Here is a 26,957-nt window from a genome sequence, read left to right as displayed (position 1 = left end):
CTCAATACAAATCCATTAGCATTATGTCCAATTGCACTCCCTTCCCTATGAGTGCCTATTTCCTTCTCAGTTCAGCCATATGTTTGTCTGTGTCTCTGACTCCAGCTCATTGAACACCTGACCCTGGGTACACCCGGTCTGCCATTTTCCCTGCACCCCCCCCCCACCCCAGACAACAGAAAGTTGCAAAACCACCTTGTCTAAGTGGTAATTGCAGCTCTCACTTCCTTCCTGCTACTCCTCCCTTCCTTTGCCTGGAGGGGCTGGGGGGTGTTCTTAGGTGGAAGGGGCCGAAAGGGTAGTCAACCCCCGGCTAGCGTAAATGTGGCATGCCCAGTATCCCCAACCCCCAAAAGGCTCAAGGCAAAAAGGCTTAGAAGGGGTGTGAGTATGTGAACTGAACACTCCCACCTTCAACTGTGAAACTGAAAGATGAGTGTGATCGCCCTGAGAGCATAACCAGTGCCCTGGGCCCAAAGTCCTTTGTTGCCATAAGCAACAGGGCTGCGTATCCAGGCACTTACGCCGTGTTGTAGATGTTCTCCCGCAACGAAAGTTCTCTGACGGCGGAGAATGTAGAGTGCTGAACAAACATCTGAAAGAATTAATACATTCTACCTTTGGTTCACTTCCTAATGACAGTGCACCCAATGCCAGTTCTCTAAAGTTCCACACTAAGAATTCTGCGTTTAGAGAGAAAGAAGAGGAACAAGAGAAAAAGCGATTACAAAAAAATTCACTGCAGATGTTTGGTGGCTATAGGTCCCTACTAGGACCCTTCCCCCTAATCATTTATGATACTTTAGTTAACCCTCTCAATTGGGGTCATTTGAATAGGGCCTGGCTATTAGAGATGACAGATTTTTGTTAAAATTTTTTTCTTAGGTGTGATAACAATATTGCAGTTTCTGTGAGAAATCCTCATTTTCGGGACATACGTTAAAGTAGGCTTTTCCTTAGCGTGGTCCTAAATTTACTCTCCCGTCTTTTCTGCCACCGATCCCTGTACTCCAGCTCACCTGCATTTCTCACTATTCTGCCTCAATGGTTTTCCACACTCCCTGCCTGGCTCATGCTGGCATTTCCTCAGCTAGAATGTTCCATTCCCCCCACTTGCCTGAGGAACTACTAATCGGCCATCATTCCTACCTCAAATTCCGCCTCTGCTAAAAAACCTCGCTCAATTCTCCTCAGTCTTTCTCTCCTCTGAATTCCCACAGACTGCAGACCTCTCAGGTGACTCATTTCACCAATTTTTTTTTCTTTTTTTAACTAGACTGTAAGCTTCTGGCAGGCGAGAGTGCCTCTTATTCATCTCTAAATTCCTTCCTGGGTCCAGCCCAGTATCCCGGGCAAAGGAATTTCTCGGTTAAGTATTGTTGACAGAACCCTCTGGGAGACCGGTTGAGTAAAAGTCAGTAGAGGAAAAGACCAGCAAAGGAGGGGTAACACAATGCCCCTTCCGAGCCATTTGCCACAGAGCAATCGTGGATGGTGAAAGCACTCATTTGAACTGTGAAGACGCATCTTCCTGTAAAGACACAACTCAGTCTCATGTTGCATCTGGGTGGAGACTGGAAAATAAAACAAGAAGAACGCTTCATCTCCCTCGTGTGTGTCGGTCACTGGACCTTCACGCCTAGATTTTCAGAGGAGGGGGACTGAGCAAAAGGTGTTTCTACTCCCAGCTTTGCTCCTGAGAGAGAGGGTCAGCAGGAAGTGGGCAGGCACAGATGTCACAGTGGTTTATCAGGAGGCTTGTAGAGAGAGCGGGCCTGAGGTTGGGATCCAAAGGCGGGACACCTGGGTTTCAGTGACAGTTCTGCCATTTGCCGATCTCTTTTGAGCCTCGCTTCTTCATTTCTAAAATTGGGATATTAATAACATGCACAAAGGGCGGCAAAGGTGAAATGAGATCCTATCACGAGAGCGTTGGCTCCATAAAGAGAGAGGGATCGTGTCTTTCCTGAAGTCCTCTGCCTCGACCATAATCGGCACTCGATACCTGACACATCTATTTGACACGGTGGTTACTACGTATTACTTAGAAGATTACAGCCAACTGCTTATACAAAAACTACAAATTGTTCCAGGGAGTCCTTTCTTTTGACTGTAACTTTCTCCCTCTCTCTTTTTTTAAAAAAAAAAACTTTTTTTTTTAACGTTTATTTATTTTTGAAACAGAGGGAGACAGAGCATGAATGGGGGAGGGTCAGAGAGAGGGAGACACAGAATCTGAAACAGGCTCCAGGCTCTGAGCTGTCAGCACAGAGCCCGACGCGGGGCTCGAACTCACGGACCGTAAGATCATGACCTGAGCCGAAGTCGGCCGCTTAACCGACTGAGCCACCCAGGTGCCCCTCTCCCTCTCTCTCTTGCCTTCAATAACGTGTCAAGACTCAAGGACTCTGGCAGGCTGGGCTGAGCTCCTCCTCACATTCCAGGCCATTCCCACTCTATCCAGGCAGCAGCCGCTGCCTCTACGGTGCCAACTGTACTGCTCCAAGTTCAATGTCTGCCCGCCCTTGTGTTTATGTCTAGGTTCAGAGCATCCTCCCGTTTTCTGCCTTAACCTGGAAAGGTCCCCAAGGCAGAGGTGAGGTAGCTCCTCTCTCTGCATTCTCAGGGTTCAGACCAGGAAGAACAGGTTACCTGGGTGGCTGGTTCTCCCTTTGGGGAATATTTGCTTCTGAGGTTCAAGGAACCCTCTCCTGTTCTCACTTTGGCATCCTTACCACGTTGAATTTCCAAGTCACTAAGCATCACCACTCTCATTTTTACACGTGCAGAATCTGAAGCCCAGAGCAGGGACGTTACTTATCTAAAGCTTTGGAGTCCATGCTTAGAAAAGGAGAGAAATCCCCAAGGGCATAGTGTTGATGATAGGCTGGATGAGGACAGAAGGTGAAACAGTGAGGTAAAGTCAACTGCTGTGTCTTTTAAAAATAACTATTATCGGGGCGCCTGGGTGGCTCGGTCGGTTGGGCGTCCGGCTTCGGCTCAGGTCATGATCTCACGGTCTGTGGGTTCGAGCCCCACATCGGGCTCTGTGCTGACAGCTCAGAGCCTGGAGCCTGCTTCAGATTCTGTGTCTCCCTCTCTCTCTGCCCCTCCCCCGCTTGTGTTCTGTCTTTCTCTCTCTCTCTCAAAAATAAATAAACATTAAAAAAAAATTAAAAAAAAAAAAACCAAACTATTATCCATGAATTTTTTTGTCTCCTGGGTTTTCTTGTTTTTTCCAACCCGTCACATAGCTGGTAGCTCCTTCTCTTCCACACCACTTCTAACCAGACCTTCCCACAGGCTCTGATCTCTATCAGATTTGTAATGAGACAGCCTTCGAAGAGGCTAAAATCGTGATCAAGGTGAAATCAGAGCAAGGTGAAGTAATGAAGTCGAGCCACACAAAATCTTGCCTTTTCCTCCACTCTTTCATATGACCCCGGCTTCCTCAAAGGCAGAAAAAGGAGATCCATCTATCAGAGTGTTGCTACGTGGAGAGCAGAGGTTCAGGTTAAAAGGGAAGGACATACCCTGGACAGGTGGAAACAAGAATGTCATGGGGCGCCTGGGTGGCTCAGTCAGTTAAGCGTCCAACTTGGGCTCAGGTCATGATCTCGCAGTTTGTGGGTTCAAATCCCCACCTCGGGCTCTGCGTTGTCAGTGCGGAGCCTGCTTTGGATTCTCTGTTTCCTATCTCTGTCCCTTCCCCACTTGCACTCTCTCTCTCAAAAATAAATAAACATTAAAAAAAAAAAAAAAAGGAAGAAACAAGAATGTCACTAAAATGTGTCGAGGAGCGCCTTGGTGGCTGAGTCAGTTCTGCCTCAACTCTTGATTTCAGTTCGGGTCATGATCCCAGAGTCTGGGATGGAGCCCTGCCTCAGGCTCCAGGCTCTGGGCTGGGTGTGGACACTGCTTCAGATTCTCTCTTCTTCCCCCTCTGCCCCTCCCCAGCTCATCTTTTCTCTCTCTCTCAAAATAAATAAATAAATAAAAATAATAATGTGTAGAGAAGTGTTACAGGTGGACAGCCTACCTCAATGTTGACGCTGGAGTAAGGCCACCCAGAGCCAACCAAGGACCCAATCTAAAAAGAGATGCTCCTTCATCATCCTGGACCGTGTACTTTTCAACGCACAGAAAGCAGATACGGGCTACTGCTCACATCAGCTTAAACACTGCCCAGAGGCCAGGCAGGGTTAGGTTACGGTCCCCGCTGGCAGCACAGCTGGTCATTGCTGTCCTCACTTTGGGGAGAATGCCCTCTTGCAACCTTCAATTTCATCGTCTGTGAAAGAGCACCCTGGCTGGATTGCTAGGACAAATCTGCCAACGTTGGTTCCTTTCTCCCACCTTTCCTGGGTCGCCTGAGCGTTACTTAGGGTTCCCGAGGGAGACTGTGGTCTCCTCTGCTTCCCTATCCTTGCCCAAGAACGGGTAGTTTTTTTCTGTTCTCTACCAACTCTTTGTAGTTTAAGGAAAATCCACTCCCATTCCCGTCTGCCTGGGACCTTCTGTTCAGCCCAGGCCCCCCGGACACCCCCACCACCCCCCACTCCCACCGCACACCGCTCTCTCGCAGAGCCAGGCCGGCCGGAAGGGCAGGTGGTGCGACCCGGCCACATACCTTCTCCTGGGCCCTGCTGAATTTCTTCTGCACCTGCTTGGCGAAGAGGCCGGCGGCGCCACCCGCCTTGCCCTCCGCCATCCTGCCGGCTCCGGGTAGACTGGGCCCAGCGACCTGTGGTTTTCTGGAGGCCCCCAAGGAGGAAGTGCGGTTCCCAGCATGCCTCACATCCGGCTGTGGCCGTGGCCGCCCCGCCCCACGCCGCTCGAGACCCCCACGGGCTCTCCAAGAGCCCCCCCCCCCGCCAGCGCCGCCACGATGGCCCTGGGGCCCCCACGCCCACCGCCGCTCAGCTCCCGCCCCCCCAGGCCACCGGGCACTTCTGGAGCCCAGGTTGGGGGCTGCACCTGTTCAGGAGTAGGCTGGAAACTTGGGCCTGCCCTCAGGCGGCGCTCACTCAAGCCCAGCGTCAGTGCTGCGCAGCCCCGAGGGACGGGCGCGCCAGCCCCAGGGAACCGAGTTTTCTCCTGCGAGCCAGGACACATTCGCGCCAGAAAGCCGATTCGCCGAAACCCTCAGCACCGGGAAGCCACTGGAACGATGGGGTAGAAAAGATCGCGATCTCCACTTAGCACGGGCATTGACCACATCGGGGAAACGTGTTTCACGTCCGCGGGCACGTCTCCTGGGTTGTCGAGTAAAATGCGCTTCTGGTGCCAGGGATTTTCAAGATGGAAAGCCTCTGCGGAGAGGTTGGCAGTAAGCCTAGAACTGGTAGGGATAGAGCGCGGAAAGGGACAGGACTCCACAGGCGGATTTGAAAGGGAGCAACTGAGCCAGAGGTAGAAATGGGGGTCCCTGGGAAAGGAGAGGATCTTACTGGAAAAGGACTGGGGAGGAGAGAATGGAAGCTCATGCTGGGGTGGGGGGGAGGGGGCAGACTTTCTGGCTGGACAGACTAGGGCCTGTACTGGGTGGAGCAGAGTGAAGACAGACCAGGAAAGTGGGGACGAGGCTGCTGAGATTACATCTGTGCCTTCCCGAGGGAGAAGGTTCCCGAAAGGAAGTTACTTCCTGTCTCCCTTGAGGGGATAGCTGGAAATTAGGAACAGTAGGTTTGGAGGAACCATTTACTCACGGATTTTACAGCGGAGGTAACATTCCTCCAGGAAGGGAAGAGGATCAAAATAATTTACTGAGGAGTATGGAGAGGGAGGCTTGTCTTCGATTGTTTTACAGGCCATTCCCCCAAACAGACATACTGCCCTCAGGGTCAGCTGTGTGCTGGGCATTGCTGGGTGTTGGGAAACCAAGATAAAATTAAAAAAAAAAAAATTTTTTTTTAACATTTGTTCATTTTTTTTTTTTAATTTTTTTTTCAACGTTTTTTATTTATTTTTGGGACAGAGAGAGACAGAGCATGAACGGGGGAGGGGCAGAGAGAGAGGGAGACACAGAATTGGAAACAGGCTCCAGGCTCCGAGCCATCAGCCCAGAGCCTGACGCGGGGCTCGAATTCACGGACCGCGAGATCGTGACCTGGCTGAAGTCGGATGCTTAACCGACTGCGCCACCCAGGCGCCCCCATTTGTTCATTTTTGAGGGGAGGGGGGAGAGGCAGAGAGAGGGAGACACAGAATCCAAAGCAGGGTCCAGGCTCCCAGCTGTCAGCACAGAGCCCCACGCAGGGCTTGAACCCATGAACTGTGAGATCATGACCTGAGCCGAAGTTGGATGCTTAACCGATGGAGCCACTCAAGCGCCCCAAGATAAATTTTTAAAAATGCAGTCTCTGACCTCAAGATGCTTGAAGTCTGAAGGTGGAGATGGGCTGGTCATCAGACGATTATAATAGTATGTGCTTAATGCATTTATATAGAGGTGGGTACAAAATTGTCAGGTTCTACATCATTAGGGTTTATTCTTGATGTTCGTCGCGGGGCTGTTCTAGAAGGGGTGAGAGTACAGAAAATGGAAGGACTTGATGTTGGATGGGAAGAAGAGGGGAGAAGGCCAGAGGATGGCGGTGCTGTGGGAACACTGAGAGAAGATGGTGATGATAACAGGTCTGTCACTAGCAGAAGGAGGGCAACACCGATGTCACTCACAGGACAGGAGTCCACGGCATCCTCAGCCACACAGCCCCCAGCCACTGCTTCCTAAGAAACTCTCTTCCATACCAGTCTCTTGGGAACTGAAATTGATGATCACCAAATCCTGTGGTTTTAGAGCACGGACGATCTTCAGAAATTAACTAGAGGAGGAAAGTGAGTCAGAAAAAGCTGGTGACTTGCCCAGAGGTTCCCCGGTTCCTCGGTGTTGGAATTGAGATGGGGACGCAGACGTCCTGACCCAGCTTCTTACAGTGCATGCCTACGCTGTTCCAGAGGCCTTTGCTGACTTTGCAGCCTGCACATTCCAGGACCAGTCTTAGCCGGTTTCTCCTGTTATAATGTTAACTACCTATTCCCTCTGGTCTGGTCCTCTGTGATCGCTATGAAAAGCTGCTTCTCAACCTCTTAGCCTTCTTTCGGTTCCCTGTTCGGTCGATTGTAGGCCACTCCAACAGACTGAGCCCCGGCCAGGATGAGGCAGAGTTATCAGCTTCCCAGTTCTCTGTGGTTTACAGAACCCTGGATCCGGTGGTCTATTTCAGTCCTGGCCTTGACATGCTGACTCACACTTAGCTGGAGGCCCTGTATTGCGGTCTCTTCTCCCTTTTTGTTCTGCTCAACCCTTTCCTTTCTTCGTTCAGTATCTTCTCCTTTTTTTTCTATTCTCGCCTCCCTAGCCTCCTTTGTAATTTGTCACTTTCTTTGTCTGCTGGCATCTGACCTACTACTGAAGCCTATCCTCCGATCTGTAGTGTATCCTAGCAGTTACCATCGCCCAGAACCGTGGGGCGAGCGCCTGTTCTAGGCACTGGAGGGGGGAACAAAAGAAGGATGAGCCCACAATCTACCTGGGAGAGTCAGGGCACGCTTCGTCACTCAAGAACATTAGAAAACACTCTGTGCCTTTGCATATAGCAAATGTACGTGGGAGAAATACCAGATGGGCAGATTAATGGCTAGGTGGGTCCTAAAAGGATGCAAAAAAGAGTAACGTAAAACCACTCCCACTTGGCGTAGTTTGTGAAATGGCAGTAAACGGAAGATCCAGCACAGAAATGTGAAATCCAACTTGGGTCCTATAACTCCATTTCCTCTAGAGGGCCTAATAGCGAACAAAAAGACTCAGGATGATCATGCGTATTCAGTTTTACTTGCTTTTCTGGATCTGGCTCAATGGCCTCTCAGAATGTTTTTTTTCCTTGATGGCCTCAAGTCCTTTCTTGGGTCTAAGCATCATCTTGGGAAGGCCATGAGATTCAGGAAGACGTTCAGTTGGGAGCAATGACCTGAAGGAAAAGCCAATATGTCCACAGTCAGTAACTTCTGCCTCCCTCCCTTCTGTTTTCTTCAGGGCTCCTGGTTGAGTGTAGCCCGGCCCTGTGTTTCTGAGGGGAGTTGAGGGAGTTGGGGGAGGGGGGGCAGGAGAGGGAGGGTAGGTGTATGGTAGGAAGTAGGTCTCAGCTGTGTCAGGACAATTCAATGTTCTAGGCACATATGTAGCACCTAGTGGCAAGAATAGGCCTTGAAATGGTTGTGAATCAAAGTTCACGCCACGAGACTCCAGAGTGTGTTTGAAGGCTAGAGGGCATAGGTGGGATGATTGTGAAGCTACCACTAGGTCAGTGTAGGTAAAGCCTCATCTAACCTTCAAGCATCATCTAAGGTAGTAAAACCTCTTGCTAAAGGGTAGAGCAGATTCTCATAATGCCCTTAGAAAGAGCTCATGGGAGAAAACGTTAGTGACTTTTCCCTTTCCCAGGTGCACGCAGGACTTTCTGAAGCTGTTTTTCTCTTGGCTTTGACTTAGGACAGCACTGCCCTCTGTCCGGTTGAGGTCTGCTGTTGTCACCACCTTACCCTAAACAGTAAGCACTTGGGTGATGTCGGCTGAGCGGGTATGCAGAGGGGAACTTGGGATGGCAGCATTATTGAGGGGAAATGCATCATGGAGGCAAGGGAAAGGAGTAAACGTATGTGGTAAGGAAGATGATGGCCTCCCTGTCCAATTATTGCTCCCCAGCCCCGCCAGTGTATGGGTCTCCAGGTGACCCTGTTTCAACCTGTCATGTGAGAGGACTTACACTGTTAATCCAGGAGATGTAAGCAGAGACCCGTGTGAAGACTGTGGGCTTCCTGGCGACGTTACAGCCCAGACTGGACACGAAACTGGTCACTCCATGGACAACATACTTGCCATTCACAAGGCAATGGAGAGGGCCCCCAGAATCACCCTGCAGGGAGGAGAAGGAGGGTCCTAAAACTCCATTTTAAAATCTTTGGACCTTTGCTTTTGCTTATACCCCACTTCTGCATGCAAACCCTGTGCAGTTTTAAAGCTCCAATTCAAATCCCTACTTCCTTCATATCCCCACAATCCAGGTGAATCTCATCTTCCTGTCCTTTCTTTTGCTGTACTTAGGTCATGTTCTGCCTTGTATTTTGGTTTCATAATTTGTTTCTACCTGCCACACCTGTCTATGAGCTTTTTGAAACAGCTTTTTGAGACTGTGTCTTACTGACACGTTTCCTCTCCACAGTGCTAGCATAGAACTTTGAATGTCTTAAGCTCAATAGCTTTTATTGACTTAAATCGAACCTGGGAGTGGGGGGAGTAGGGTGTCCTCATGATGTCTTCATCCCCAGCATTTAGACCAGTGGTTCCAATTAGACTTAGCCTTTAGACACAGGGTAAGTAGTCAACACATGAAACTAAACTGGGGTGAAAGGGAGAGAAAATGATACATTGGGTAATGGTTACATGCTCAGGCTTAGAATCAGAGGAACCTGGGTTTACCTGGACACGCTCCTCCTTACTCAGCTCCCAGGATGCCAGTTCTATAATTCCAGACAGAAAATCAAAAGATAGTTCTCTGGAAAATCTGACCAGCACAAGAAGGAAGACCTAAAGATCCTGCCATTAGAGGTCCTCCACTGAAACCACCAGACCTTCACTAGGTCACCCAACAGACCAGTTCAGTGTGGATGAATCCCACCGAAGGCTCACAGCTACTGATCAGCTTTTTATTACCTCACTCTGAAATGAAAGGAGATGGTCAAGGAGTACCACGCATCTGAAGAAAGCCTCTAAGATAAAAATAAAATTCAAAACGAAGAGACAAAGAAATAAACAAAAAATGAAGGGGCAGCCAAGGGTATGCAGGGAGAAGGAAACAAGCAATAAAAACCTGTGATTAGTATTGCATCCATGATGCAAGAACAGCATACTGCAAAAGGAAACATTCAGAAAACAAAAAGAGCCTTCGGAAATTATGAGTATGATAGTAGAAATGAAATGTTGGAAGGATTGGAAGATACAGTAGAACAAACAAAATATAGAGAAACTAAGAAAATAAGAGGACCGTCTAAGGAGGTAAATAGGTGAATAACAGAAATTCTAGAAAGAGACTATAAAAAATGGAAGGAAAGAAGTCATCAACAAACAAACATTTTCAGAACCAAAGTTCTGGAGTTTCTAAAATGAGAAAACCCACCAAGGCTCTCTCACGATGAATGCAAATAAACCCATACAAAAACACAAAATACTGGGGTCAGGAGAGGGTAAAATAAGTCACTTAAGAAATTAGTGGGGAAGTGTGGGGCCGAATCAGTGATAAAATGGGCATATATTTTGCCGATTTAAAGACAGTTTTTAACTCCAGGGAAAACAAAGTTCTGCAGGAAATGAAAAGTGATTTTAGAATACAACATGGATAAGAGTTCAGGCCTTAAAACAGAAGGAAATCTTGCCATTTGAAACGATGTGGATGGACCTCGAGGGCAGTGTGTTCAGTGAAAGCAGTCAGAGAAAGGCAGATACAGGATGATCCCTCTTACTGGTGAAATCTAAACACAAAACAAAACAAGCTCATAGGTACAGAGAACAGAGTGGTAGTGGCCAGAAGGGGAGGGGGGAGGAACGGGAAAAAAAAAACCCCAAAACGCTTCCCTTTCTCATGAACTCACTGAAGGATTTGCAGCATCAAAGAAGAAAGAGAAATACAGGAACACAGGACTAGCGACCCACAATAAAGCATATGCGTGCTTGTGTGTGCCAAGCCTGTCTCTGAAAGGATGGAGACAGCCAGGAACAGCCGTTAACTCCATGAAGATATATGTAATCTCACTTATAATGCTGCTTTTGATCACAACACACTCTTCCAAAACGTTCCAACTGTTAAAAAGGAGACAGCAGGCCCAAAATAAAGTCACTTATGCTAAACTCCACCAAGACTTAATACCTAACCTAACGGTAGCTTCAGTTTCTCCCAGAAATGTGACCTTTAACCAGCCAACCTGGAATTTTTAGGTCAACGCTAGGCGGCAATGTGGTGATAGACCCCTTAGGAGGGCCACTTTGCCTAAAACAAGGCATTCTTTGCCACAGCTCAATGAAGCTGCTTTCCGTTCGCTCGAGGAGATGCCATCTGATTCATGAATCATTGAATGAAGCTGCTTTGATCTTTAAATTTACTCAGCTGAATTTTTGTTATTTAACAGATTTGGTGGCAGAGGCCAGAGCAAAGGGCACTTCTGACAGCTTTGGGGACACCAAGAAACAGGCATAAAACTCTGCAAACACTGAGTTTACTGTCTTTCTCACCATTTCCAAGGGCCATGGGTAAGTCCCTTTGTCAATTCCATTAAGAATGAACTCTCATCACATCTTTAATAATGGGCATTTCTGGTCTTTTATCATGTACAGAGAGTTACTGTTTTACAAAAGCTTCCTGCAAATGTGTTTTATCCTCAGAGAAATTCATGGAAAAGAATCTAACGGGTACTCTAGAATACAGGTTCCTGATAACTTTCAGATCAAGCAACTGAACTGGGTGAGAACTTCCAGAACTAGTGGGAAAAATGGATTCAAATAGGACAGATGTTAATTACATGGGCATGAGTGAACTGAGGAGGAGAGGATGATTATCATTTGTATGACTTCTTGTTTAAAACACTACCGGTTGTCTAATGTTTTCTTTTCCAGATTTTAGGAAACCTTTTTATCTTTTCTCTTAAGCTATCAACAATTTGGTAAGATATACATTTGTGACCAAAGGTGAAACATTTACTTGTTTTTTCCCTACCTGATCCCTCCAGAATTCAAAAATTCTCAAGTAGTCTTTTCATGACAATATACAGTTGACCCTTGAACAACATAGGGGTTAGGGACACTGACTGTCCCTCCCTGTGTAGTCAAAAATCCCTGTATAACTTTTTATTCCTCCAAAGTATAACTACTAGTAGCCTACTATTGACCAAAAGCCTTACTGATAAGAGAAACAGTCAATTAACACATATTTTATGTTAGATGTGTTATATATGGTATTCGTGCAGTAAAGTAAGCTAGAGAAAATAAGATGTTATGAAGAAAATCATAAGGAAGAGAAAATACACTTACTGTTGTATATTTATTGAAAAAAGAATCCACATATAATGGACCCACACAGTTCAAGCCCATGTTGTTCCAGGGAAGCTACAGTTAGTTGTTTACATAGGTTCAATGAGAATCTGATCTCCTTGTAACAAGACACAATTAGAAACATTGGTTATATTACCAAAGCTCTGACTGGAATACCATATTTGAGAACATTATGCATAGACTCAGATATGACCAGACACTTTCAAGAAACTAAGATCAACTTGGGGTGCCTGGGTGGCTCAGTTGGTTAAGCATCTGGCTCTTGATCTCGGCTCAGGTCACGATCACACAGTTTGTGGGATCGAGCCCCACATTGGACTCTGCACTGACAGCATGGAGCCTGCTTGGGATTCTCTCTCTCCCTTTCTCTCTGCCCCTCCTCTTTCTCTCTCTCAAAACTAGAAAGAAAGAAAGAAAAAGAAAGAAAGAAAGAAAGAAAAGAAGGAAGGAAGGAAGAAGGAAAGAAAAGAAAGAAACTAAGGTTGACTTTACAGAGCCAATAAAGCCTCATGGAAAGATTGACCTGGCACTTTGCTTGTAAGATTCCAGCAAAGCAGTCTTAAAAAGAACTTATGTGGTCAGTCACTATTCTTGCTGCACTTATGTAAATAATCAGGCAAAGTTTAACGTAAACAAACTAATTCTACTGTAAAAAAATGAAGGTAAGTGTAGAGGGAAGAACTTATGTTTACACTATCATCTGTATTAGATTCTAATCCTGTTAATTGTCTCTGAGGTTCTGTTATGTACTTATAAACTGGATCCTGAATTCTTCTAGTTTCCTAAAAAAATCTGGCTCTGACTCTTCAAATTAACATTTCCAATGTTCTCTCACCCTTTTGATTTGGAATCAATAAGAACACAGATTGCTCCTGAAAGTCCTTGGAAGGGACTACCCCAGGTCCTCCTCACCACCCAGATGGTGGTCAGACTCCAGGGACTTGGACATGCATCTCACAGCTGAAGAAGGTCCCACCTGACATCGGGTCCTACACAAACACTGGAGATGTTCCAGTCAAAGTGACTAGGAAGAGAAGTAGCTGACATGGAGGTAGACTTGCTTCCTCCCAAGATGCCAGATGAAGACTTCATACTTTAACTGACTAAATACGAAACCCTTTCTTCTTCCCTTTCTTTCCTTCACTCTGGAGCTGGCCTAGAAGGATAATGCCATCATCCATATCTCCTGGGCCATGGCTAAGGGGGATAACCTCTGGAACTTAGAACAACTTTTTTTTTTTTTAATTTTTTTTTAAACGTTTTTATTTATTGTTTTTGAGACAGAGAGAGACAGAGCGTGAACAGGGGAGGGGCAGAGAGAGAGGGAGACACAGAATCCGAAACAGGCTCCAGGCTCCGAGCAGTCAGCACAGAGCCGGACGCGGGGCTCGAACTCACGGACCGTGAGATCATGACCTGAGCCGAAGTTGGACGCTTAACCGACCAAGCCACCCAGGAGCCCCTAGAACAACTTTTTATTTCAGGCTGAGAGAAGACGTAACTGACCCCTGGCTTGAATGGACAAATGCAACAATCCCTGAGAATGAATCCATTAACAGTGCCATCTTACTGAGAAGTGTTTTGTGCCCTGAGAGGGGTTGTCTTTGTGGTAATTATCACTCCCCTTGGGCCTATGAATGACAAGATAGCTAGCACATAGCCAGGAAATGCCTTTTAGGTTATCCAACTGTGCCCCTAGGCTTTCCACAAATGAACTAAGACACCTCATTGTACAATTGCCCTGGATTTACATCACCGAGTTGGAGAAAGAATTGAGTTAGAAAGGAATCATCAAGTTAGATCATTGAGTTAGAAAGGAATTTTTCATGATTCAGGATTCACTTCCTTTGGCAGGGCTACACTTCCCTGGTTAGGAGTAAAGGTACATGAGCATATGATCAGAAACCTCTCTTTAACTCTTAAAGATATTGTAGAATCTGTTGCCAAGACAATAGCTGCCCAATAAAAATCCTTAGACTCTCTAGCCAAAGTTCTTTTTTTTTTTTCCTTAGGGAGAGAGAGAGAGAGAGAGGGAGTGAGTCAGGAAGGTCAGAGGGAGGGAGGGAGGGAGGGAGGGAGGGAGGGAGAGAGAGAGAGAGAGAGAGAAAGAGAGAATCTCAAGAGGCTCCACACTCAACACAGAGCAGAGAGCTCAATGCGGGGCTTGATCCCGTGACCCTGGGATCATGACCTGAGCCAAAACCAAGAGTCAGACACTCAACTGATTGAACCACCCAGGTGCCCCATAAGTTATTCTTGATGATAGGATAGTCTTTAATTATCTTTAGCTGAGTGAGGGGATGTCTGTACTGTGGCCAATACCACCTGTTATGCTGGATTAACACTTCTGGAGAAGCTGAAACTCAATTACGTAAGATCACTGAAAAAGCCAACGTGGTTTACAAGGGTGACTGCTACAACAGGGTCTTTCTTTGACTGACTTGATTTTGATTGGTTTGGATGTTGGGGACCATGGCTCCAAAGTGCATTCTAAACACTGGGAATTATTCTGCTTATAGTAATCATAATAGTCTCCCCTGTCCATTGTTATTCTGTCAAATGTTTTAAATGAATGTTCACAGCCACTAACCACCAAGAAAATGATCTCCCTAAAACAGGAACATCAGAAAAAGAATGAGGAGAACGAGCAACCTACAGATCGTTGAACCTGAAGTCATGGCCTGTGAATATCACAGAGATTAAGCAAAAAACCATATGACCTGTGAATACCACACAAAGGATCAACAAAATTTCACAAAAAGCTGTGAGAACTACAGGGCAGTTGCTGAGGAGACAGTAGATCCAAAACTGAGTCACTTGTGCTAAACCCCACAAAAACTTAACACCTAATCTAATTGCAGCTTCAGCTTCTTTCAGAAATGTGACCTTCAGCCAGCCAAACTGGAATTTCCTGGTCAGCTCGAGGAGGTAATCTGCTAAGAGACCCTCTCTGTTCCCCTTGGGAGGACAACCTTGCCTAAAACAAGGCATTCTTTACTAATAATTTCCTTTATTCCAGCTCCCTCTCTGCCTTTAAAAACTTTTCCTTTTCTGCAGCTTGATGGAGCTCCTTTCTATTTGCTAGATGGGGTACTCCCCAATTCCTGAGTCCTTGAATAAAGCCACTTTGATCTTCAAATTTACTCAGTTGAATTTTTGTTATTTAACAGGTACCTCTGTGAAAAAGGAAGAGAGATCCACATCACCCATAATGCCTGAACTGAAAAGTAGGAATACAAGCATTTATTTTTATAGAGGTATGGAGACCCCAAAAGAATCAGCTGACAAGAGTTGAAAGTGGTCCCTTCTGGGGAGGGAGATCTAGAAGAGTGGAAGGAACACAATGATTGTTCTTTTCCATCATTAAACTCATAGTTTTATTTGTCACCTTAAGCAACTTAATACATATAGCCTCGTTAAAAATTGAAGCTTAAAAGGAAAAGACACCAAAAGTTCACATTGGGGATGATTCTTTTAAAAAGGAACTAGCTTTACCACACCCCAACTACTGCTTAGGAAAAGAGGATGTTTTCTTTAGACTACTGCACTCAAAACAAATCAAACAAAACAACCTAAAAATCTTCCACCCAAATTCTAATAGAGGGTTGAGAGTGTTTCTGGGCTAGAGGAATGGAAGGTAATTAAATTACATATAACACTATCATCTTATGTTAATTGACTTGAAAAGAAACACAGGCTCTGGAGAGATGGAAGGTGTGGCTGAGGATCTGAGGGCAGGAGGAAGAGCAGGGAAGGAGCTCGGTGGGAATGAGTGGATCCATTCTGAGGTGAAGAGTTGGGGGACCCAGAAGTCTGAAAACCCAGAAGACACACTCTTGGGAAACTCCAGTGGCAAGGGATCTGGAGACACAACTGCCTCAGAGAATTGTCAGTTTAGAGCGGCTGCAGGAAGAAAAGTACTCTACTTATTCAGACTTTAAGACCCCGAGAGAGCAGAGGGAAAGTCAATTAACTCAGAAAGGTTAAACCTTAAGGTAATAGGGGAAGCTGGCTGGTGAGGACCTGGAAGAGAACTGCTTACCTATCAGTCTCTACCTGCATGTAGGGCTCCCAGGATACAGGACTTCTATGTTTTAACACTAGGAGGGCAAACTGGGATGAGCTGGTCACCTTACTTCCATGGTTCTAGGTGCTCACCAGAAACATTTGGTCCTTTGATCCTACTCTTTCAGTCAGCCTACCATCCTACAGCTGGCTTCTCTTTTTCCACTCAGCTCGGACCTTGCATTTGGTCTGCAGTCTTGTCCTTTAGCTCCAGTAATGCAGGAAAACCCAGCCCTGGATTAACGCATCCCTGCAACTGGGTCTTGAGTAAAATGGAGTGAATCACACGCTCACTTAGTCACTGCGCGGTCTGCAACCTCACTCTATCAGTAACATCTTGGAGGTCAGTCATCGTCCTACTCACTTTAATTAATCCAGACCCATACAACCCTTGTACCTTCATTGTCAGCATCCAACCTGACTCCTATTTCATAAGTAAATAGACAAAATAATGCAAACCCCTGCCATGCTCCAGCCACCCAGCCTGCACACTCTTTCATATCCGCGCACATTTTGGTGTCTCTCTTCCCGTGCTCTTGGTTCCATCGCTCCTCCTCTGGGATCTTGTGCCATCCGTTATTTCCTCTCACTGACTCTACAAGATGCTTTCTTCTCTGCCTATTAACACACTCACTTTTAACATACTATATTCAGCCCCTCCATGACTTGTCATTCTCCTTAAAGCTACCAGACTTTTTTTTTTTTTTTTTGGTCCCTCTCTTTCCCCCAAGATTCTTGGAAGAGCATTCTCCATTCCTTACTATGTTTCTTGTTGCCTCTTCATTTCTTATCTTCAGTAAAACTTCTGCCCCCTCCAGTCTACTGAAACTGTTCTTGCCAGTTACCAGTGACCCACCAGCTGTGCAAGTCGGCACTTCAGTGATCTACTGCGGCTCCTGGATGCACTGTGTCATACTGTGTATGACACGTTAGTATTTCCTGAGATTCTGGAAAACCCTTATCACCTCTCATTCCTCTTAGGTCTTATGGGTTCTTTGTCCTCCACCTACCCCTGCAGCATTCAAGTATTCATGTTATCATAGTTTTTCCTCAACTCACTGTTCTTTCTTTTCTCATTCTACAACCTTTCCCCTGCAGGATGGGGGTGGCTGGGGTGGGGAGTGGAGCTCATCTGCTGTATCTCTAGCCCAGCTCTCCCCACACTCTCTTCTTCTTTATATCTAATTACTTACTGGTTAATTATACCTGAATGTCCCATTGGGATTTCAGACTCAACTTGTTCAGAATCAAGTTCATCACCTTCTTTCCCAAATCATATAAACCTTCTGTCATTGGAGGCAGCAAACCCCTCCCCTAAATCACTTAAACCGGATGCCTGGAAGTCACTCCAGATCCTCCTTCTTTCTCCCTCCTCTCCACTGCCCTAGTTCAAGCCCTCAAATTTATTGCCTAGATAATTACAATAGTCTCCTAACCTGTCTCTCATCCACCCTTCCCCTCTTCAAAGACACGCTTACCTTGTCATTAGACGATACCTCTAAAAGGCAACTCTGATAATGCTATTCTCCTTTTTATAACTCTTCAATGGTTTCCCAGTGCCCAAGAGATAAAGTTCATGTCCCTAAGCATGTGATGGAGATTCAGGGCAGGCTGCCCCAAAATATACCACTTTGGGACCTTGATTATTTTGAATTAAAGTTACTTAAGCACAGACAATGTAAGAAGGATATTCTAACCCTACTTTGTTTCTCAGAAAGCAGAAAATAAATGTCCCATGTGAAAGGTACCCCCCTGTACCAGGAGGGAAGGAGACATCCTTATGGTTGGATATAGGGAATTCAGGGCTATAGAACAAACCCTCTTACCTCACCTTGTTGGGTCTTAACTAATTTACACCAAACCCAAACTTCTTTGTCTTGCCAATTCTTCACAGATTTATTTTTTCTTTGTCTAAAAGTTCTTTGAGTCTCAAATGTTTATGAGCTCCTGCACATATGAGATTAAATTCGTTTTTCTCCTGCTAATCTGTCCTATGTCAATTTAATTATTAGGTGAGCCAAAGAACCTAGAAGGAAGACGGAAAAATTTTCTTCCCCTGCACATGGCACTTGAAGCCCTAAGTCACGTGGCTCCTGCTTGCCTTCAGTGTCCTCTCCTGACCTTCTCTGGTATGGTAATAGTTTATTTCTAGACCAAGGGTCAGCCAACTTTTTCTATAAAGGGCCAAATAGTAAACATTTTAGATTCTGCAGCCTGTGGAGTCTTTGTTTCAACTATTCAACTCTCTGAAAGCAGCTGCGAATAATATGTAAATAAACAAGTATGGCTGTATTTTTTCCAATTAAATGCTCTTTAATGAACATTAGAATCTTATATTTTTCATGTGTCATGACATTATTTTTGTAAATTTATTCCCAACCATTTAAAAATGTAAAAAGCATTCTATAGAATGGTTGCAGAGAAACAGGCCATGGATTTGGAGGCTTGTGGGCTCTGACCTCTGCTCCAGCTGTAGGGAAGGCCCTGTAATTCTCTAAGTGTTCTAGATGGTTTCTTGGCCCATGCCCTCATTCATGCTGTTTCTCTCTCTGAACAGCTTTTCCCCTTTATGCCTGGCTTTCTCCCATTTAACCATCAGGACTCACTACAGGCTCCACTCTCTTGGGGGGAAGCAAGTCTTTTCTGACCCCAACAGGTACAGGTAAGTGCCTATCTTTTGGGCTCCTATATCACCCTACGCGTATCTTTATTATGACACTTACCCACGTTGTATTACACGTTCTATCGTATGTCTGCTCCTGCCATTCCTCCACTAAAACACTGTATTTGAGTCATCTTTGTATCCCTAACACTTAGTACAGTGCCTGGCCTCTAATAGGTAATCAAGAACATTTGTTGAACTGCATCAAGAAATCTATAAGATCGTACACTGCTGATTGATTTTGTCTAAATAGAAGAGGATCCCATGTATCATATATATAAATGATTATAACACTATTTTGTGCACTCTCCCCTGCCCCATTCATCCGTATATACTCCTGGAAATACTACTGAGGTAAAGGGTTGGTGGAGAAGGAGGTACAAGGAAAGCCGGGATCGATGGGAACAGAGCTTTTCTTATACACAGTTACGACCACCACCACTCCAGGCTGTAAAAAGTCTAGGTGACAAACAACTTCCAAAGAACGCACACATACACCAACACGCAAATGTTGGGCCACATCCAAGCCTCTGAGGTCAGGGCATTAGGCAAGGTGAATTTCAGCAGATTCCTTGAGTGCCGAGTTCCTGGCACAGACTCATTCTCACTGAGACGCCAGAGTAGCAAGCGGAGTCTGGACAGGGGGTGGGAGCAGGTGTGGAAAAGGGAGTGAGGAAAAGGTTGGGGGTGGGGTTTGGGAGGCCAAGAGGGGAGGGGCCCAGCCTGTGATTCCTGATGCCTCCTGCACGTGTTCACCTGGCATCCAGAGCGAATTCCGTCTCCTCCAGCGCATACCATGGTGCTCTTCACGGTGGAGCCCCAGTAGCTGGAACTGGAGCAGGTGGCGTAGTCCACACTGGGCAGGTAAGCCTGCTGCAGGGCCTGGGCCAGGTGCCCATTGGCTGAACAGGACACACAGCGTTGGAGGTCAGCCCCAAACCCTCTCGGGGGCGGGGGGAGCCTTCCACACCCTCCCAAGCCTTCCCAAGCTCCAGTGAAAGCTGAACTCAGGGCAAGCTCCTTCCAGGGCATGCCACAGATCCTCTCCCCTCCCCACTTTATATGCAAGCTACGGGCCCCTTCCTTCAGGGCTCATCCTTGATCGCTGTTCCCAAGCTCCAAACCACCAACCTCCAATCTCCCTACTGCTGCTTAAAAAAAGGAAAGCACTTTAAAGTCACCGGAATGGTCGTATTTGTCGAGAACTCCCCTGCTTTCACTTCACACTGTAAACGCCACGAAGCAGAACCGGGACCATACACCCTTCTTTTCATGTCCTAAGAGCTTGCTGCAGCTTTCCTTTATCTGGCTCTTTGGACTTTTCAAAGCCTTTGCACATGAATTACTTCTCTGCATCCTTACAACGATGCTTTCATGTTCTAGAGATCAGGAGGTCGAACCACTATGATATTAAGTGAACTGAGAGCAGCTGCATTAGAAGCATGTCTCTCTCTCTCTCTCTCTGTCAGCTCCAGGTTTTCCCAGCAGACTGGCTGTTTGTGGCAAGGCCTTGCCTCTCCCCCAGAGCTCAAATACCGCCTCCTGGCTGACAGATGTCTGTGTCAGTCCTAATGTCCCTGCCCTTCTTAACCATCTCTGCTCATAGCCCGTCCTACCTTTCTGTGTTGTCTGGATGGCATTGCCTACCCGAACTCTTCCCGCGATGAGCAGAAGAGAGCTAGCTGAGTTCTCTTTTGCCTTCACTCCTCTGGACCTACGGCTACCTCTGGTTTATTCACCCCAACCCACAGCCTGGCGACTTTGGAGGTAGCATGATGGTGTAACGACCACCAGAGTGGGAGCCAGATACCCGGGTCCTGGCTCCAGCGAACTAGTTACTAACCAGTCACGTGGTCTTAATTTTCTTGGGCCTCAGTTTCCTCAGGTTATAAAATGAGAGGCTTGTAAAAATACGCCGTGAGGGAAGGTGGCATGTTTTGTTTTGTTTTGTTTCTCAGTTATAAGACTCTATGAATCTCTGACTTGACTGTTCCATGGCCTATTCTTAGCTCGATTTCACGCACCAGTTCTTCGATCTCTGGTTCCTCGTCCCTGACTAGGGCTGCGACCTAGGGCTACAGAAAAATGCTCCCCAGAAGCCCAGCTACCTACTCAAGCCCCGTGTGGTGGATTTTGCCAACGCAGGCGACTTACTCTTGGTCATGCCCCAGCCCGTGATGTAGCAGGGATTGTTGTTGGCCAGGATGGCCCCCGCCGGGGGCAGGACACCCAGCTGCACATAGTTGTTGAGGGTAACTCTCTGGGCCAGGCGCAGCAGGGCAATGTCATAGCTGTGGGAGGAAACGAGCCTGCTCAGGCCTTCCGTCAAGGTCGGCACGCGGGGCGGCCCTCACTAAGCCTTTGTGTGCCCATAGAATTTGAAAGGAACAACTCAGAGAAAGGGGGAGGCTGGTTTGCTCGGCCTCCGACTCAGTCAAACACAGCTGGATTGTAGGATATTACTTGTCGAACAGCAGCACCTGCTGGTGAGGTCTTGGTGTTGTGGTCTAGCTGTGGCCTCTGCGACCTCGGTGGTGGTAGTGGGGCTTACGTCTCTCAGTTACGAATGGGGAATCAGAAAGGAGCCGAGTGCTGTGATCTTGGCCATAGAGAAGAATTCTCAGGGAAGAAAGACCTACCGTGCCGCGTGGGTCTGAAAACTCCGCGGCGATATCCCAGCTCCTTGAACCCGCTCCCCGCCCCCCACGACCCCCAGCACTGACCACCATTTTAACTACCCCCTTTCCCAAAACGTACGGCTCAGTCTGGCACGAGTTTTCTCAGATCAGATTCATTTTAAGACATTTACTTTTGCTGACGGAGTCGATTCCCTAAAATGAATACTAAGCAACAGCAGAAATGGAAACCTTGAACGCTGCAGAGAAGGAGTTTCAGGTGACCCGATCACGCAAACCAGCCTAGATCAAACAAGTCACAAAGGCCTTCCAAAATTCTCAAGCCTCCCAAAAGCTAAATTCTCAGAGGCCTTCCGAATGAACGTGAGGGAAGCCAAGCCCCTGTTGCTGGCCAGTCAACCCCCTACCTCCAGGCCAAGGCCAGCCCAGCCCTGTCCCTACCCGGCGGCCACGTTATTGCTGTTCCAGTAGCGATGCACCACGATGTTCTGCACACTCACACGCTGCTCGGTGCCATCGTTCTGGCTCAGGTTGTGCTCTCCAGCCACCACACGGAAGGTCATTTTGCTGGAGTGAGACAAGAGCAGGAAGCCCTGAGTGATCCAGGGGGCTCTTTTCCCTCAGAGAAAAGTTGGGAAGCCATCTCACATCTTATCTTTAGAACAAGAACTCATCGTAACTGGCCCAGGCAGAGGGCAGATGAAAAAGCCTGGAAGACGAGGCAGTAACAAGCCCCCTCGTTCTCGAATTTACTAACCTGTGGCGGTGACAAAAACTGCCAGCAACTTCACTGACCCATTTTTAAAGCCCAGCAGCAGAGGCTGAGTATCTCATAGCCTGGGAGAGGTATGGTGAACATAAATGAAATAATGGCTCTCAGCCCACAGAGAGATTTTGAGGGAAGGATAAACCAATAGTTTAAAGCATGATCCCTGGGCCAGCAGCGCCAGCATAACCCGGAAACTTGTGAGAAATGCGGATTATCAGCCTTCAACCTGAACCCACCAAGTCAGAAGCTCTGATTTGTGCCTTCCAGGTGATTGTGATCCATGCTCAAATTTGAGAACAGTTGCTCAAGACACATACGAACAAAAATGATTGCCAGCCAGGCATTGACCGGGCACTGAAATATTTACCTACTTAATCCTCACAATAACTCGGCAAAGTAGGTATTATGACCCCATTTAAAATTTTTTTTTAACGTTTATTTATTTTTGAGACAGAGAGAGACAGAGCATGAACGGGGGAGGGTCAGAGAGAGGGAGACACAGAATCTGAAACAGGCTCTGAGCTGTCCTCACAGAGCCCGACGCGGGGCTCGAACTCACGGACCGCGAGATCATGACCCGAGCTGAAGTCGGCCGCTTAACCGACTGAGCCACCCAGGCGCCCCGACCCCATTTTAGAAATAAGAGAATGAGAGCTTAGAGAAGCTAAGGAAGTCATCCAAAGGCACAAAGGTAGAAGGCGAAACGGGATGGGAACCTAAGCTTGCCCGATGCCAAAATCTGTACCTTTCATTATAGTCTACTACCTCCCCACAGGCCCCCCAACACCCCCTTAAAGGCTTGTCCTGAGTGCTCAAAGATACATCTTCCTCCAGAAAGGCCAGACTTCTCCCCTTCCAGAAGCTCAGCAAAGCTGGGTTTTGTTTTTCTCACCGGTCCACGCAGTGAGCAGCTGTCATCACCCAGTTCTGTCTGATGAGGGTCCCCCCACAGGTGTGATACCATTTGCCCCCAGAGAGGTACTGGAGGGAAATCTAGAAGGGGAGGAGAGATAGGAGGGAGAGGTTGGTGTTTCTTAAAAGGCTTTGCCCCAAACTGCATATTACACTTCTTTCCATTCCTTCCATCCTTCCAAACATTCTCCAGCTTTGTGGGCCAGAGATGGCAAATGGGTTTCATTTGACCTGTCAGTTTCTACTGATCGGTCGCTATTGGCTCCTCGGAGTGGCGGTGAGAAGGGGTGTGCCGACGGCCCCGGGATCAGCAGGGAGTGCTCCACTGTTGGGTGATGTTTGCTGTGTACGTGGATGGGGGAGGAAAGGCACACACACAGCGTATTTGACATCCCCACTCGGGGTTGGTGCAAAGGGCCAAGAACCCAGGTCCTTTGACCTGCGTTCCCTCTTGGAAGGAAACATGGCCATGGAATGGCTCCATCACCTAACCCACAGGCTTAGGTCTCCAGAGCTCCCCCTCCAATGACCTCCAGACATGTCCTGTCCCCCCACTTCAGGGAATACTCAGAACCACCACTGGAATATTCATTTTTATCAGTTCATGTCTTCCTCAGCACCTCGTGTTCCACCATCGCTCTACTTCTGAAAATTCGGGTGCAAACTTCGGTGAACTGAATTGAATTCCAATTGGAGTGATTCCTCTCAAAGTGTGGTTATTCACCAGTTAATTTGCCAGTTTTACGCATTTAGAATTGCTTAACTCAAAGCCTAGCTGCCCTGTGACGAAAGTAGAAACGCTTTAAATAGCCAAATAAGCTACATGCTCTACTTGGGGGGGAGGGGGGTGGGGGGTGGGTGGGGGTGTGCTTGAATGCAGAGGCACACAGTGCGGAGTGGTGTGTGTGTGTGTGTGTGTGTGTGTGTGTGTGTGTGTGTGTGTGTGTCAGGGTATTGGGACGTGGAGCTGTGGGTCTGGCATGCAGTCTTGCTCGTGCCACTGGGAACATAAATGTGGTTTGGGTTTGGGTGCGTGCCTGGGAAAGTAAGTGTGGCTGGTGTTCAGATCCCCTCCCCCAAACCTTTTGTATGCTTCTTCCACCTTAAGCCTGGACCCGTTCAACCTTTTACCTCTAGAATCCAGACAGTTAGAGAACTTGTGGGTAAGGATGTGCACAAACACACATGATGTTGTATACCAGCACACATGCAGCTCTCGTTTTGTTGGAAGTCTGGGGCTGTGAAGGAACACCCACCTGCGAGGGCCAGGAATTCTTCCGGGCCTCAGTCCCTCCAACTACCCGGGCGTTGGTTTCTGGAAAGTCCTGGGTGCAGTGTCCTTTGTGGGGCAGAAGAAAAGTGAGTGATGACTAAGCATGGGGTCAGCTCAGGGTGGGGGGCAGGGTGGCTGTTGTGCTTTGTCTGCGAATTCACAGTTCCTCCCTAGCAAGTGAGGGGCCCAGCTGAGAGTTATGGGAGCCCTTTCGCCAAACAGGGGAGTCTGAGTGGCTTCTGCTTCCCCCCACCCCCAGGTGTCCCCAGAACTCTGGCATGCTATGAAGGACCCATCTCACATCACTGGGCTAGGGCCCCAGAGGCTCCCTGTGGTCTCAGCCTTGCTCGGGGGTCATCCTAATGGCCCGAGGTGACCTCTCACCCCTCTACCCACACATACGGTGCTTTGGCAGGATTCTCCAGGGGGCAAGGACGGCAGTGCACATCCCAGCCAGACACCTGCTGAGGATGTCTTCCTATCGATGAGGGTGGTAAGGAAGCCCAGACCCATGAAAGGGGCTTCTCTGTTTCGTGGCTCAAGGCCCTGCCATCCAGAGGGTCCTGCATGGAGAGTGGCCCTCACTGCTCCTACCCTGGATTCCAGGAGGGTAAAGTTTTTGCTAGACCCACAGGGTGTCCCATCTCACCCTGGGATAGAGAGCAGGCCTGGACTTCAGGATAGCTTTTGGCTCTGCTGTCCAAATCCTCCGCCCTATAGAAGTCAGGCCCGAGGACCCACTTACCATAAAGGACCAGGGTGGCGAGCACCAAGAAGCATAGCATGTTGCCGGCCGAGCAGACCACTGCCCCCTTGCCATGAACCAAGCCCTCTTTGTACTCCTCTTATCAGCAGCTTTGCTGACCGTCTTGCTGCCAGCTGTCAGGGCTGCAGATGGAAGGCCGGGGAAAATCACAGGTGACGTGGAAATACAAATGAAAAGATGTATTTTCAAGTAAACTAATTTATCTGTTGTTCAAAGGCAGAACAAGGTCAGGTTAGGGCTGACTTAAGCATCTGCATTCAGTGGAAAGGCATCCAGTGAACTCTTTCTTCAGAAAAAAGAGAGGGAACCAGGGCTGGTCTTTCCATCAGGGTGCTCCCTTCACAGTCTGTCACTGCCTTACTGTCCTCAGTGACACTGTAAGTGCAGAGATCCATTCAGTGCACCAGGAGGTGGAGGCAAGGGGTGGGTGTGGAGGAGGGAAGAGTAGTTAGCAAAAAGAAGAGACCACGACCTCCTCCTGCCCAACGAGGAAGGTGGGCTATGCCTCCAGGACAGAGGTGTAAATGCAGGAGGACTAAACCAAGTAGGGATGGTGGAGAGAATTCTGGTGGAAGAAGGTACTAAGAAACGGGTTTGGGGAGACTCAGACAGAAAGCCAACCAGAGAGCTCCCAGAGAAGGAGACCATGAGGTGGGTTAGAAGGGGTAGCCCCAGGATACGGAGATGGTCTGAGCACTGTGAGCATGGAGGGCAGAGGGAGCAGGTGAGGAACAGGCCTGGCCTGTAGGTGATGAAGGGCCCTGCCTGTCAAAGTCAGGAGAGGAGAAAGGAGGGAGGGGCAGGGCGCCTTGAGGCGGGCAGAGGACTTTGGGTCGGGAGGCCCCAGAGCAGAGGGCCAAGAGCGGGGCTGTGATTTAGGCAGAGAGAAGCCAGGAAGCCTGGAAGGAGGCAGGAGAGTCATCTGGTTCACCTGGGGGTCTTTGTGGCCTAGACACTTTCCAGAATCCAAGGTTCATGCCTGCAGTTGCAAGAGAGGCCTGGAAAAAGCTGTAGGAAGGAGCTCCGTAGGCCATGTCATAGAGTTCGGGGCCATCACATTATGGCTCTCGGGGCACCCGGAGGACCCCCTTTCCAGTCTGACTGCCAGGATTCCAATAAAAGCAGATGGGGAAGAGGCTGAGCTGAGCTGGGCTGGGGAACTGGGCCTCTTTGGCCATCCTCTCCCCACCTCCCTAGTTAAGAAGCCAGTTCTAGCGCCAGGAGGAGAAGCCCAAGAGGAGGCCTTTAGGGCCACCTAAACGTTACCCCTCAATATCACATACTCCAAAGTAAGCCTCTAAGGGCGCCGTCGATGTCACACTCACCTCCGTACCCTTGGCCTAGGGCCACCCAATCTGTGTTTGCATAAAGACCAAAGTCTTCAGGGACGACACTTAAGGCCCTCGGAACCAGCAACCGGTGCCTAGTCTGCATGGCCCAGCCTCATCTCCACTGCTGGTCAGACTCCCATTTTCACTGTTCGGGCCAGACATAGACAGTAGTTGTGGTTTAAATGTTGAGGCATTGTGTTTCTTCTGACCAACCAATTCTAATTCTAGGATTGCAATCCTTTTGAAAGAGACACAGGCACAAAAATAAATGTACGAGGACGCGGGTTATGGTAGAGGTTGTCACCGAGTTGTCGCAGGATTGGGACAAAAAAACCCCAAGTGTTCATCAGCAGGGAAAGGTGAAAGAAATTAGGTATAACCAAATGATGGGGCACTCTCCAGCTTTTAAAAAGAATGAGTTAGACTTTAATGAACTGACATGA

At 47.8% G+C, this 26,957-nt stretch overlaps 2 protein-coding genes and 1 long non-coding RNA gene across 6 annotated transcripts in view; 1 reads left to right on the top strand and 2 right to left on the bottom strand.

The window, feature by feature from the left end:
- The window catches only part of BIN2 (bridging integrator 2), a 33,952-nt gene extending 29,182 nt beyond the window's left edge, over positions 1–4,770 (bottom strand). For 2 of the 4 annotated variants that reach the window (XM_019419387.2, XM_019419393.2), the window contains exon 1: positions 4,631–4,770. In XM_019419387.2, the coding sequence (XP_019274932.2) occupies positions 4,631–4,711 (81 nt within the window). In that variant the 5' untranslated portion in view covers positions 4,712–4,770. Of the gene's footprint in view, positions 1–4,039; positions 4,163–4,630 lie in introns of those variants that run through there. The other 2 variants (XM_019419386.2, XM_019419388.2) reach the window with 2 other exon arrangements.
- A 3,042-nt stretch (positions 4,771–7,812) lies between these two features.
- CELA1 (chymotrypsin like elastase 1) lies at positions 7,813–25,282 on the bottom strand. Its single transcript, XM_053894711.1, has 8 exons — positions 25,163–25,282; positions 24,401–24,483; positions 23,125–23,225; positions 21,905–22,030; positions 20,982–21,118; positions 19,584–19,729; positions 8,766–8,915; positions 7,813–7,970 (listed from the first exon to the last, which is right to left on the bottom strand). The coding sequence occupies exons 1-8, from the start codon at positions 25,200–25,202 to the stop codon at positions 7,953–7,955; spliced, it is 801 nt and encodes a 266-aa protein (XP_053750686.1). The 5' UTR covers positions 25,203–25,282; the 3' UTR covers positions 7,813–7,952.
- On the top strand, positions 8,228–19,123 carry LOC109249124 (uncharacterized). Its single transcript, XR_002072451.2, has 5 exons — positions 8,228–8,549; positions 11,182–11,302; positions 15,271–15,357; positions 18,178–18,294; positions 18,723–19,123. It is a non-coding gene; the product is annotated as an uncharacterized LOC109249124 (long non-coding RNA).
- Positions 25,283–26,957: the final 1,675 nt, after the last annotated feature.

Source organism: Panthera pardus, unplaced genomic scaffold (genome assembly GCF_024362965.1).
Source record: "Panthera pardus isolate Hobbes unplaced genomic scaffold, ASM2436296v1 HiC_scaffold_6, whole genome shotgun sequence".
Classification (NCBI taxonomy): domain Eukaryota; kingdom Metazoa; phylum Chordata; class Mammalia; order Carnivora; family Felidae; genus Panthera; species Panthera pardus.
Note: the sequence above shows the minus strand (reverse complement) of the source record. Positions and strands in the feature narration are given on the sequence as shown.

Bases quoted from the DNA above. Each gene is read 5' to 3' on its own strand.
- CELA1 (XM_053894711.1), bottom strand. From the start codon at position 25,202: ATGCTATGCTTCTTGGTGCTCGCCACCCTGGTCCTTTATG. The intron at 21,119-21,904 runs GTAGGGACAGGG...TTCCTCCCACAG, and splicing joins AGCAATAACGTGGCCGCCGG to CTATGACATTGCCCTGCTGC. The intron at 8,916-19,583 runs GTGAACACGTGC...TCCTCCCTGCAG, and splicing joins GAATTCGCTCTGGATGCCAG to GGTGATTCTGGGGGCCCTCT.